The 13,043-nt window shown below is 41.3% G+C and overlaps 1 protein-coding gene across 1 annotated transcript in view; it reads right to left on the bottom strand.

Moving 5' to 3' along the window:
• The window catches only part of HSD17B3 (hydroxysteroid 17-beta dehydrogenase 3), a 62,015-nt gene that overhangs the window by 16,327 nt on the left and 32,645 nt on the right, over positions 1-13,043 (bottom strand). The window contains exons 3-9 of the mRNA XM_061164014.1: positions 11,863-11,938; positions 9,946-10,053; positions 8,841-8,908; positions 7,615-7,650; positions 4,469-4,503; positions 3,245-3,326; positions 2,643-2,708 (exon numbers count right to left, since the gene is read on the bottom strand). Of these exons, the coding sequence (XP_061019997.1) occupies positions 2,643-2,708; positions 3,245-3,326; positions 4,469-4,503; positions 7,615-7,650; positions 8,841-8,908; positions 9,946-10,053; positions 11,863-11,938 (471 nt within the window). The remainder of the gene's footprint in view (positions 1-2,642; positions 2,709-3,244; positions 3,327-4,468; positions 4,504-7,614; positions 7,651-8,840; positions 8,909-9,945; positions 10,054-11,862; positions 11,939-13,043) is intronic.

Genomic DNA, 13,043 nt, shown 5'->3' with positions numbered 1-13,043 from the left:
CAGATGATGCCTTGGTCACACTACATCAGGTGGTTCAAATACACACAGTGTGAGTGAGAACATGAGCTCTTAGAACCCAGGTCCCCCACTTGGAAAGTGAAAATGCAGGACATCCAGTTATACTTGAAGTTCAGACAAACAATGGAAAATTTTTTTAGTTTAATTATATATCAAGTGTTGATGGGATATACTTACTCTCAAAATATCATCTGTTATCTGAAATTCAAATTTAACTGGATGGCCTATGTTTTATCTGGCAGAGATATCACAGAAGTTTATTTCTAACACATGTGACCAAAGTTGGAGCACTTTCAAGTACTTTAGATTCCCACTTTCACACTTCAGTTAGGAGCCAGGAATGGCACATACCTCATAATCTTTCCTATTCTGGTAAGAAAAAACAACAGCAGCACACTGGCCTCTGAAAACCCCACCATCTTTCCACCGGTGGTCTCACCACATGTGGCCTGGCATGAGGTTTAATGATGGGGTTTCTTACTTTAGTCCCTGACATAGAGACCTTGGCATCTTTAGGGGGGGAAAAAAACCCATGTTTGTTTTCTTTTTCTTCACATTACTTTTGAAATTTCTGTCACATCACTTTTTTTTCTAATCACACTTGAAATTACATTGTTTCACAGTTGAATCCAATGTGTGTCAGTCAATTCAATTCAATTTGTTCTCACGGAAATTGACACAGTTATTAATTTGTATAATACTTTTCTTCCAAAGATCTCTAAGTGTACCCTTAGAGAAATATAAGAAGCATGCATTTTCAAACCCAGTTTTCAGATAGGGAAATAATAAAAGTGTTTCCATTCCCACAGTGAGTTTTGGTTGACAAAACACCTTTCTGTACCAAACAAGGGCTCAATAAATATTGGTAAAAATTTGCATAATTACTTATTCACTAGATCTTCACAGTAACCCAGAGAAGTAAGCAGCTATTTTAAACCCCTTTTTACAGATGGGGAGACAAGCTCAGAAAGTTTAAACAGGCTGTTCAAAATCACTCCGAGGATAAATGGCAGCACTGGGATTTGAAAATCAAACCCAAGTGTACAGTGCACACTCCCTCAGGAATTTTACAAATATTCATCGGGTACCAATTACATGCGTGTTTGGAGAGACCAGTTAGTTTTCACAACATCATAGAGTCTTTTCCAGGACTGGTAGCAGCTCCAAGGCTTCTGCCTGAGAGAAGGAGCTCCCTTCTTCTACCCCACTTCTCCCACATCTTCTGCTCCACAGAACTCACTGACTTAGCAGCTACAGTATCTCTGGCCCACAGCTATCAAGCTCAAGATGATGCTGAGACTGTCACATGGCCAGGAAGCAAGTGGCTCTGGTAATCATTAGCACTGTTCACCAAATATTTCTAGTTCTTCTTTCTTCCAAACACATGATAGAATTGCACTTCCTAGGTTCCTATAGTTGGGGGGGGTGGGGGGACCATGCAGAAGGGAAAAATATTTGATAAGTAAGACTTCAGTTCAACTAGGCTGAGAATGGGATTGTACTCACTATAACTGGGAAGATGCTTTTATTTACACAGTTCCTCCTATTAACTCACACCTACCTATTGAATAAGCTTTATCCTATAGCTGGTTAATTCATAAGAATGGCCACCTGAGTGTTTTAGTTGAAAATCGGTATGTACAGCACTAATTTTAAAAATATAACTATGAGTGTGCCTTTTTCATATATAATGGTGGTGGTTTAGTTGCTAAGTGGTGTCCAACTCTTGTGACCCCATGGACTATATATAGCCTGCCAGGCTCCTCTGTCCATGGGATTCTCCAGGCAAGAATACTAGAGTGGGTTGCCATTTCCTTCTCCAGGGGATCTTCCCGACCCAGGAATTGAACTCAGGTCTCCTGCACTGGAGGCAGATTCTTTACCAACTGAGCTACATGGGAAGCCCTATTCATATATAATAGTATGTCATCAAACTTCTCTGCAAACAATTAAAAAAAACCTCTCTAAACTGTTTATTCAAGGTTCCAGAACCACTTAAGAGTTAACTGTGTTGCCAGAGAAAGCACATGGCATATTGTTCAGGCTAACGAACAGTGATGATCCAACTCTGTTTACATTTCAAACAAGGTCAACTCCATGTCTGTGCTGTCAGTGTGGGAGAAAGAGAAAGCAGAGAGCCTCTCCCCCAGCTGCTCAAGAACCAGAGTGTGGGAATCTCTGGGGCCCATCACAGGTGAACGGCAAGCAAACACAGCACTCTCTCCCCCTTCCAACATAGACCAATATCCGGTTTTCTTTTGTTTGTTCCCCACACATAGTTCCTCCCACATGAGCCTATCTTCTGGATCTAGGTCAGAGAGTAAAGGATGGTTAGACAAGATCCTAATTTCTGTCCTGATGGCAGCATCGGGCAGCAAGCGTTTCTGAGCACTCACTCACCCCACCCCCATTTCTTCTCCGGCACTCAGGGCACGGATGAGGGCAGCAACAGGCAGAACCATGGTGGCCCCGCTGCCACCTCAAGGATCACAGGAACCCACGTGGTGTCATACAGACCCTCTCTCCCAGTCACACATGCTCAGCCCGTCCTGCCGGAAGGAATGGCCCAGGCTCCATGGGGTCCAGAGTTCCCATTCCCAAGGACTCAGAACTGTTGACCTCACCTGGATGATGATTCCCTTCTCCTTATATTCTGCTTGCAGTGCCTTGGAAAATGTGCACATAAAAGCCTGGAACAAGAAGGAGAAACACCTAAGGAATTGATTCTCTCTCAGAGGCAACGTGCTCAGATTTCAAAGGACACCAAGGGAGCTCGCCTTGATGGGAGTTATTTAGAACTCCATTTCCTGGTCTGGGAAGAGCTTCCTCGAAGAGCAGGAATATACACTTTGTAATAAATACCTACTTAGGGCCACCTCCTGTCCATGTTATACCCAGAGAGGTCTCTGGGATGGAAAGAAACTATCAATACAATGTTACTTGCTGGCATGAAGAGTGCACCAGCTCCCAGGCAAGGAAGTGAAAGGGGGCTGGAATTCGAAGGGGGCTGAACTGCCTGGCTGGGCTACTGCAAGTCTTCATCAGCCCAGGGGCACATCTTTTTCAGATTTGCACCCAGATACTGGTGGACTAGCTCCCTGTACCTAGAAGAGTGCCTCTAGGCAAATCTGCCTATCAGCTTGCCAGATGATCTGAAGGAAAAGTACTAAATGGGAAAACCAAGGGGAAGAAGGAGAAGGAAACTTGGACTCCATCTGTCACTCACCTTGGAAGCTGAATACGTGGAATACAGAGGCCAGGGAAAGAGGGCCACCCCAGAAGATATGTTCAAGATGAGACCTTTCTGCCTAACAGGCAATGAAACAAAGTTTCAGTTACTTTGATACTTGATTACACCTTGAGAAGGGAGAATATAAAGGGACTCATGTGAACATTAGGAAACTTCCATCCTCTCTAGGTTTCTGTGTGTGTGCTAAGCATTTGGCTTCCAAGAACTGTGAGTCCAACTTCACCTCCATCATGAACAATACTACCATACGGTGATGTCAGTTGGTAGCCAGTTGACTTCAAGGGCTGGTGACAGGAAACAGGGGCTCAGATACAGCAAAGATCCCCCACGAAAATGCAGAGAACCAACTCAGCTCAGACAAGACTCAGGGGGAAGGGAGCCTTCTCTCTCAAGTGTGACTACATGAGCTCAAAGTCCCTTCTGACTCATAAAAATGACCCACAACAGGACAGATGTCATATGTAGAATCCTGTCCTGGGTGGAATTTGACAGTCCATCATCAGCTTACACAGGCACTCCTACACAAGTCTCTGAGGTTCTTACCCTTTGGAAATTCAGTATCCTTAACCCTTCCCTAGTAGATGGATTCTATCCAGAAAAACCAAGAAACTTCAAATTTGAATACCAGGGCCAAGCCCCTTCTTTCTCTAGGGAAGATAAAACTATCAACCATTTGCTTTAATGAATACCACCTGAGAAAAACCAGTTCCCAAATGGGCATTGTACTAGGGTAATTTAAAATGTGGAATATAAATAAATAAAAATAAATAAAAAAAATAAAATGTGGAATAAATAGACACTGATGGGATAGTGATTTTTACCCCTAAATTGGAATATTCATTCTGACAAGAGTTGAAATGCATAATAACAAAGAAATGATCTCAGGCCAACTTCTGAAGTTTCTTTTAAGCTCATTGTGAGTTAGTTTTTTTTTTTTAATACAAGGTCTGCTGGAATTGCTGTTTTCTTCCTCCCTCCAGTATATGCTACATTTGACCTTCAAATATGCTTATCTGTTGGCAAAGCTGGCCTGGTCTAGAATGTTAGGCTTTCAACCCATAATCTCCATGTCCTTTCACCACAGTTTTATCATTTGTTAAAGCAGCAGCAGATGAACCCTGTCCCCCTGACCCCTAAGTCAGCTGACTGCCAGGCCAGGCAGCACAGGCTGCTCCAAGTTTTTTCAAGGAAAGAACTTACCTTGATTGCATGTGTTTCAGAATCAGCTGTGTCATCTATAAGAGAAGGCCAAAGTTAAGCCCTGACCTTTAAAGAAACAAAGTAGCAATGGGCAGTGGGAATTTGGGAAACAGGCACTGAAAGAAACTGGAGAAAGAACTTCAGCTTCTCAAATGGCCTTGAAAATCTGCTGACACTCACTGGAGGTAATTTTGGCAACATTAGAGCCTGCTGGAACCTACAGTAGGCATCATAAACAAATGGCAAACAGGTCACAGGCCTCTAGTTTCTTCTTCATAAAACTGAAGTCTTTGTGGAAAATGGAGTGAAAAGCTATAGAATTGACTTATGGCTATGGGACCAACACTGAGGCTCCCAGATACCCTTCATTCTGGCAGAGAGGTAAAAGTAGGTTGGCCATTGTTAAACTCACACAGGAGTTAGAATTAGGGGACCGTCAGGAAACCTAACACGTGTCCATCTCACATACAAGGTACGAGATAAAGAAGAATATCTCTTCAATTCAACAGCATTGTTGTTAGCCTGCATGTGGTCTATGAAATAGCTCCCTAGATACATGTCTGCTGGTCTGCTGGAGTTACAACAGGATTGAAAAATCCCTTCCCCACTCCAATTTACTGCCCCTGGAAGAGGTCTTCCCTGCCAGTTCTGGAGCAACACCCTTGCCTTGATTCTCCTAACTTCATTAAGGTGGAGCACTATTAGACAACATTTCTCAAAGTCTCCCAAAAACCTGATTGGGTGAATGATCCCAATTAGAGAGACAACACTGGACTTTGTGGGTCCCTGTCTCAAAGATTCCAGTATTTAGTCTCTTATCCTACCTTCCGTTTGCCCTCAAATTCATTCTCCAGTTTTGCCCTTGATAGAGAACTCTAGTGTTTCCAGATGGTTCCTTTGGAATAATTAAATGATACTAGTCAACATTCAGAAAACTAAGATCATGGATCTGGTCTCATCACTCCATGGAAAATAGATGGGGAAACAATGGAAACAGTGACAGACTTTATCTTTTTGGGCTCCAAAATCCCTGCAGATAGTGACTGCAGCCATGAAATTAAAAGATGCTTGCTCCTTGAAAGGAAAGTTACAACCAACCTAGATAGCATATTAAAAAGCAGAGATATTACTTGCCAACAAAGGTCTGTCTAGTCAAAGCTATGGTTTTTCCAGTAGTCATGCATGGATGTGAGAGCTGGACCATAAAGAAAGCTGAGCACTGAAGAATTGATGCTTTTGAACTGTGGTGTTGGAGAAGACTTTTGAGAGTCCCTTGGACTGCTAGGAGATCCAACCAGTCCATCCTTAAGGAAATCAGTCCTGAATATTCATTGGAAGGACTGATGCTGAAGCTGAAACTCCAATACTTGGGCCACCTGATGTGAAGAACTGACTCATTGGAAAAGATCCTGATGCTGGGAAAGACTGAAGGTGGGAGGAGAAGGGGACAACTGTAGATGAAATGGTTGGATGGCATCACCAACTTGATGGACATGAGTTTGAGCAAGCTCCAGGAGTTGGTGATGGACAGGGAGGCCTGGCATGCTGCAGTCCATGGGGTCACGAAGAGTTGGACACAACTGAGCAACTGAACTGAACTGAACTGAGTCATGTTTCCAACTAGCATGGCCATCTTGGGCATGATATACTTAGAAGTTAACCTTCAATTTGTTTTCTTTGCCACTTAAGAAAGTTAGCATCTACCAATGTATAAAATATATTTTTTTAGAAAATCAAAGCATTTTTCTGCTAAAAGAGTCAGAAAGTTGTCAAATACATTTGGGAAACCCTGTGATCAAATGGACCAAGACTAAAAGATCAGTGTATACATTAATGGAAAGGTTTTAGTGGTAAGGCTGCAGACAACAGTGGGACATATAAAACTTTCAGTTATATGGGCTGGGGATTTTAAAAAGCCATTGATTGCTCAGCATAAAAAGAATGTATATTTACCAAAACAAACAAAGAAACAAACCAATGGTGAAAATAATTTTTGTCAGCTCAACCTTATCTACCTGAAAAAAAAAAATATATATATATATATATATATATATATATTTTTTTTTTTTTGTCTGCTCAGCATCTATCCCCCTTTCCTCTGGAAAGCAGTCTTCTGCTGCCAGTGCATGTAGTGAAGATGAGACTGTGCTTCCCATTGCTTTCCAACAAGGGTTCCGGTCTCATGAAATCAGTCATGCCTGATTCATTGCTGACGTTCCACTGAACCATCCAGAGCAGTTATGAGAGCTTCCATGCACAGTTGGGAATTTTGTGTACCAAACAAGATGCCCAGCTGTGGGAGTGAGTGTGGGCTAAAAGTCCAGGGTTCACTCAAGCCAGTTAGATGGCTTTCATCATTCAGAGGTAAAGGAAACATTGTTTTCACACAAAAGCATCATCTACACATCAAGCATAGGGCTATGTCCACTCTCAGGCAGCATCTTTCTCCAAACTGTCTGCCCAGACAATTTGTCTACCTTTTTTTTTATTCACAGAAAGGTACAGCATAAGATAGCTTTGTGGTAGTCATGGCTATATATGCTTATGCAGTAAATTCTAACAAAAGGACCTGAGTGCTGAATGGCACTTGACATATAATTTAGTTCAATCCTCAATACATTAATAGCAGATGAAGAATATGAAGTTCAAGGGAGCTAAATAGCATTCCCAGTGCTGTCTACTTAACTAGTAACTGATCTGGAATCAGAATACGTATGCACTTGAACTTCAATTCAACAAATATTTTTTTTAACAACAAGAGTTTATAAAATTCAAACCACAGTCTCTGTCCTTTTTCCAAACAGAGTGAGCTTTCCTCTATTTACAAAGACTAAATTCAGAGGAAGGTACTAATTTTTATTAGTTGCTTTGGAATCCTGAATTCATCATCATCAGGCCTCATATGTTCTGACATATGACAAAACTGAATGCAGAAATAAGATTCAGATGCTAGGGAGAGTGAATCCACTGTATTTTCTTGATAAAAAAAATAAGACAATTAAAAGGCTACTACATAGTCTTTCAATCAAGTACAGTTCAGTTTTAAAGAATTCGACATTTACGGGGAAGGGGCCAGTTCTCCTGAGTTGCCAAATTCCAACAGCTACTACATTTTAATGCCTTGAGCATATACATTGATTACATACCTTCACAACTGAGGTGATGTTACAGTGGATGAGGCTCTGTAATACATAATCACAATCATGATTTAGCTGGATCATTTGAGAAATTCTCTTGAGAAATATTCAGTGCTAAAGAACCACAAAGTGGGCAAAAATGTGTGCCTCAATTAAGAGTTTCCTTGAAAATTTAGGGAGGAATATGGACACTGTTTCTCAAAGGGAGATGGTTAATTTCCAGCTGAAGGAAAGGAGGTTAGTATATGTGGGTCTAGAAGACACTAACATAAAGATTATAAAGATGAATGGTTGAAAAAAAAAAAAAGATGAATGGTCATATAATACAAGTTAGAGGTTCTGGGCTACAGAAGCCATATAAAGAAACTACTAGAATTACCCAAGACAAACAAAGAGGGAAAGAGGGACAGACACATAGACAAGTACAAATGCAGACATAAATAAAGAGAAGCAGGAATGGAATGAGCTTAATGAAAAGACACAGACTTATGCCAGAAACAGGAAACATGGAGTTAGATATGTGGCCAGAAGAGGTTTGGTGAGAGGTTCAGCAGTGTCCAAGCAATCTGGCATTATTCATCCACGCAGTATACTTGGGGCTTACATAGAACCTTAGGACTACTTGCAGGATTGGGGAGTAGAAGCATCATAGCCTGTTAAAAATTAGTACAACCCTTTGATTTCAAAGGTCAAAGCCTAGAGAAGAGTCAAAATACAGTGCCTGCAAAGACTGTTAATGCATACTAAATTTACTTAAGACCAACAATGACAGTCATGGGTCTGAGTTAAGCTTGTTGAACTTACAACACCCTCAGCCACAAAGTCTGTATTATGGACTTCCCTCACACTGAAAGTTGAACAAACCTTATGACCTGGAAAGGCAAAGAAAGCCAAAGACCTGGCTTTCTCCCACTGAATCCAGAGCTATGAATTTGTTAGCAGCATTACCTCCCTTATAAAGCACAGTGTGGAGCCCCCAAAAGACTGGGACAAGTGAATTTTGATGTGTGGAGAAGAAGGAAGGTGTTCTTTTCCTAGAGATAGTCCGGAACAGTGATACCCTTCACTGTGTATCAAGTACTCAGGTGAGTACTTGAAGGCGACACCTCCAGTCATCCACCTGGATTGCAGAATTTTGGCCACACTCCCATCACCCCTTCCCAGCCCTGGTATTACCCAGCTGGGGGCTCAGGACTGGGGGAGAGGAAAACATCCACAGAACAGTACAAGCCTACCTGGATGTCATCTGGCGTGTTAAGAAAATGGCTTGGGAGAAGGTTTGGAAGCATTCCAACATTGTTGACTGACCAAGAAAGGCAAAACAAAAAGATATCAGAAGACTCCATGGCAAATGTCTATTGAAAGCCTTAAAAATTGTCATATTCAACCCAGAAATTCTTCTCTTGGGAAGTTTTCCAAGAAAGAGTGTACAGAAAAAATGTATATAAAAGGCTGTTCACTGCAACATAATTCAATAAAAGTGAGGAAATTGGAAGAGAAAAAACTGTGGTCCAATAATACAATGCAGATAAAATGAATCATGGTACAGCCATGTGGTGGGATGCAATGCGGTCATTCAGAACTATGACTGCTCAGAGTCTTAAAAACCTGGGAGAATATTTTTGATGTATAATTTTTTTAAATGTTGCAAAACAGTATGTAAGTTTAATCCTCATTTTGAAAATATGCATGTGTCGGGAAAGATATGTATCAAGATGCTATCTCAGGCTGTTAAAGATTTTAAGGAACTCATAATTCTTTTACGTGTTTATCTGCTCTTTTTAGTTTTCCTAGAGTACATTTTACATTATTATTAGTAAACATGTAATTATTTTGAAAATCAAAATCCTCCTTCTCTCTACAATACACTGTACTGTGTATGTGATCACAAAACAGATCATCTACAAACTATCACAGAAAAAAAATTGTATCTTATTTCCCAAATGAGAAACTCTATCCTCAAATAACCATACTTACTCACTACTTCGTGAATCAATCACAGCAATGTTTGTTTATTAAACTAATTCCATTAGACCTATTTGGGAAATAAAATTTCCCTATTCCTGTCAAATGTCATCATTCAGTGAAAGAAAAATATTTTAATACTAGGAAATATGGTTGGGAAGATTGAAATTATGTAGGTTTGCTACATTCCAAAACCATATACAGATTTGTTAATCCAGTAATGCCTTTTGCAGAACTGAACTTTAATATTTGGTTTAATGCTACAGCTTACAGTCATGGGTTAAATTTAAGCTACTACTGAATAATCAAATCTCACTAAGATCATTATTTCAGTGACTTATTTTGACAAGCTTTGCATTATTGCAATTTACTTACCTAAAATTCCAATTTCTAAGCCTTTAAGTTTTTCTTTAATATACTCATAGATGTCATCTTTGGCAAAATCTGCTTGTATTATCTTCACAGTACTTCCTATCGTCCACTCTGCATTAGAGACAACAGTTATTTTCCGATGAACAGGTGTCCAAATCCCCCTCTTGTCTCTGTTCCCCTATTACTCCCTGAGTATTATCTGAACAGAACAGACACTTTAAGAGCACAAGCCCATCATCTTAATTAGAAACAAGAAATGGCCTCAGATAAACGCTGGGATATGCTAAAAGATTTGTGAATGATGGTTTCTGTGTGATTCTAAGATTCGCTGCAGTGACAAGTAAAGGCATTATAACAGATTTAATACAATAGTTCTCAAAGCAAGGTCCACAGACCACAGCATCAACATCACTGGTAACTTGTTAGAAATAAAATCTCAGGCTCCACCCAGAGCTACTGAACCAGGAAACCCTGGGAGTGGGCCTGGTGATCTGTTTTCACACACACTGGGGGTGACTGTGGTTCATGCTCAAGTTTCAGACCTGCGGACTAAGGGCTGTCAGAGCAAAGTGTGATCCTTGTGCTCGGTGAGTATCAGGTCCTCTCCACGTACACTCAGAAACCCTTTGCATTTGTCCAACACTTTGGCATTTATAAAAACATTTACACGCAGAGTATATTTTTTTTAATATTCTCAAGAACGAAGTAGGTATTGTCTCCACTCTCTGGAGGAGAAAATTAAGGCTCTAAGAAGCTTACTAGCTTGACCAAGGGCACCCGCCCGCTGCTCCCTCCAAGTTCAATCCTCTTTCCACTAGTCTATGTGGAAAAAGTCTATGTGAACTATGTCACTAGTCCATGTGAACTTTCCTTCTGTGGGAGCTTTTTCTTAGATATAAAAACTGCAGGCAGATTTTACTAGCTGCTGCCCAGTCAGCTTTGGAGTTAGATCCAATATTTCTGGGGCAAGTGATCTTTAGGCATAGTCTGGGGACACTTCAACGACACTACTTGCTTTTCAAAAAGACAATGAAAAGTGCACAGTAAGGAAAATACTGAAGAACGTCATAGTCCTGCTCAAAGTTATTTCAGATCCAGTCAGAAAACAAAAGCAGAATTCACTGGTTCAAGGGCATTGAGCCTCCTCATTGTGATTGTTCAGCCACATACTCCCCCACGGTCTTCTCTTATCCCGAATTTCTTCCAGGGAAATAAGACTGTCCCCAGACAGCCTGCTATGGTCTTCATGAGTCTTCATAGTTGAAAACTCATTCCTTTGCGTTGAGTTTATTAATCACTAAGTTAGTAATTAATTATTAAAATTCAAATGCTCAGAAGGGGATATGACGATCATTACTATTAACTAAAAACACTTCAGAGTGGATCATCAAAATGAAATATTATAATATAAATCCTATCTCTTAGGGTTGTATAGTGTACATCCTTCACACCATACATGGCAGCCCTGAATCAAATCTTTTTTTTTTTTTTTCTTTAAATCTAACAACAAGCAGTGAGCATTGTCTCTCAACCCTCTGCAAGGAGCAAAGCACAGACATAGGGAAGGGAAGTCCCTGCTTTTGAAGGAAGTAACTGAAGCAATCGGAGAGCTGAGGCCTCTGGGGAGGGGCTCTGATTCTAGAGACAGAGACACTAGACCCAAGAAAGGAATGGATCTATTTGTAGGGTGAATGTGTTTCTGCTTCATGAAGCCCAAAGAATCACTGATGAACTGAAGTGAGCTAAAGCCACTTATGTCCTGCCCTTAACTTTGTAAACTGGGCTCCCCGAAGGAGGCTGGTACCCCAGGCACCAGAGAGCAAATGTAGGGAGGCTGACAGATGCCTCTATAGGAAGGATGTGAGCAAACCTGGCAAGTGGGCTCCACAAACATCTCCCTTATTTCTTGGAGTTACTCACCAATCTCCGCAGCAATGGCCTGTAGTTTTTCCAGTGTCCGGCTGATAAGCACAACATTGAATCCCTGTCTTGCTAACTGAAGGTAGGGATGGGAAAACCAAAAAAGAGATGATAAGCAGAAAGGAAGGCTTGTTATACTAAAGTGAGTTGGGGCATCACCCATTTGGTCATAGGGTGATATGCTTGATCTTCCTAAGTGTAAATGTGCACAATGTGACAAAGGTTTCTAGGTTAAGTAAAACAGCCACACTGGGCCAGGCTAAAGGTGACATAATACCAGTAGTTTATTTGCGTATGTTTATTATATGCCAGGGCTTCCCTCGTGGTCAGCAGTAAGAATCCACCTACAATGCAGGAGACGCAGGTTCAGTCCCTGAGGTGGGAGGATGCCCTGGAGCAGGGCATGACAACCTACTCGAGTATTCTTGCCTGGAGAATCCCATGGACAGAGGGGCCTGGAGGGCTATAGACCACAGGGTCTCAAAGAGTCGGACAAGACGGAAGCAACTGAGCTCATATTACATGCCAGGAACTATTATTCTAAGTGCTTTTTTGTACAGATCCATGATCTGAATGCCCTCTACCTGAAGCATTAAAGGTCAGATGTGTGTTGGAATTCAGAATTTGGGGGATTTTATACTATAATCTATGTAACAAGGTCTAGGGCCGCAACCTATAATTAAAAAAAAAAATTCTGCAGCAACTTTTGAGCTGCCTCCTATTCACAAGGATGTTCTTCTTGTGGTTCTGTTCACTCAGGCACAGTCATGGACCCAAGCCCTCTCTTTCTGTTCTCTGGCTCTCAACAGGATAGAAAATGAAATAGGGAACTGGAGAGTAAAGGGATGTTTTCCTGAGATCAGAAGGAACTCTCTTCAGAATGGACAATGCCTCGACTCACAGAGGCAGAACAACAATGTGCAGAAATGGCGTGCGTTAATATGGCCCAGAGGACACGTGTGCTGGGAGGTCACAGACTGGCCCAGACTCCTCACACCTAAAAATGCTACAGGTAAGAAAAGACAGAGCTTTGCCTGAAGGAAAATGGGAAAACCAAAGTTCATCTGGAGAGAAACAGACAATATTTGAATTAGTGACAAAGGACCCATGGAGTCCTATCCCAAGCCCACAGGTGCAAGGCCGTGCGCCAAGGCCACAGAGGCGGAGCCCAGAGCCAAGGT

Source organism: Dama dama, chromosome 16, assembly GCF_033118175.1.
Source record: "Dama dama isolate Ldn47 chromosome 16, ASM3311817v1, whole genome shotgun sequence".
Classification (NCBI taxonomy): domain Eukaryota; kingdom Metazoa; phylum Chordata; class Mammalia; order Artiodactyla; family Cervidae; genus Dama; species Dama dama.
This window is presented reverse-complemented; position numbering and strand designations above follow the sequence as displayed.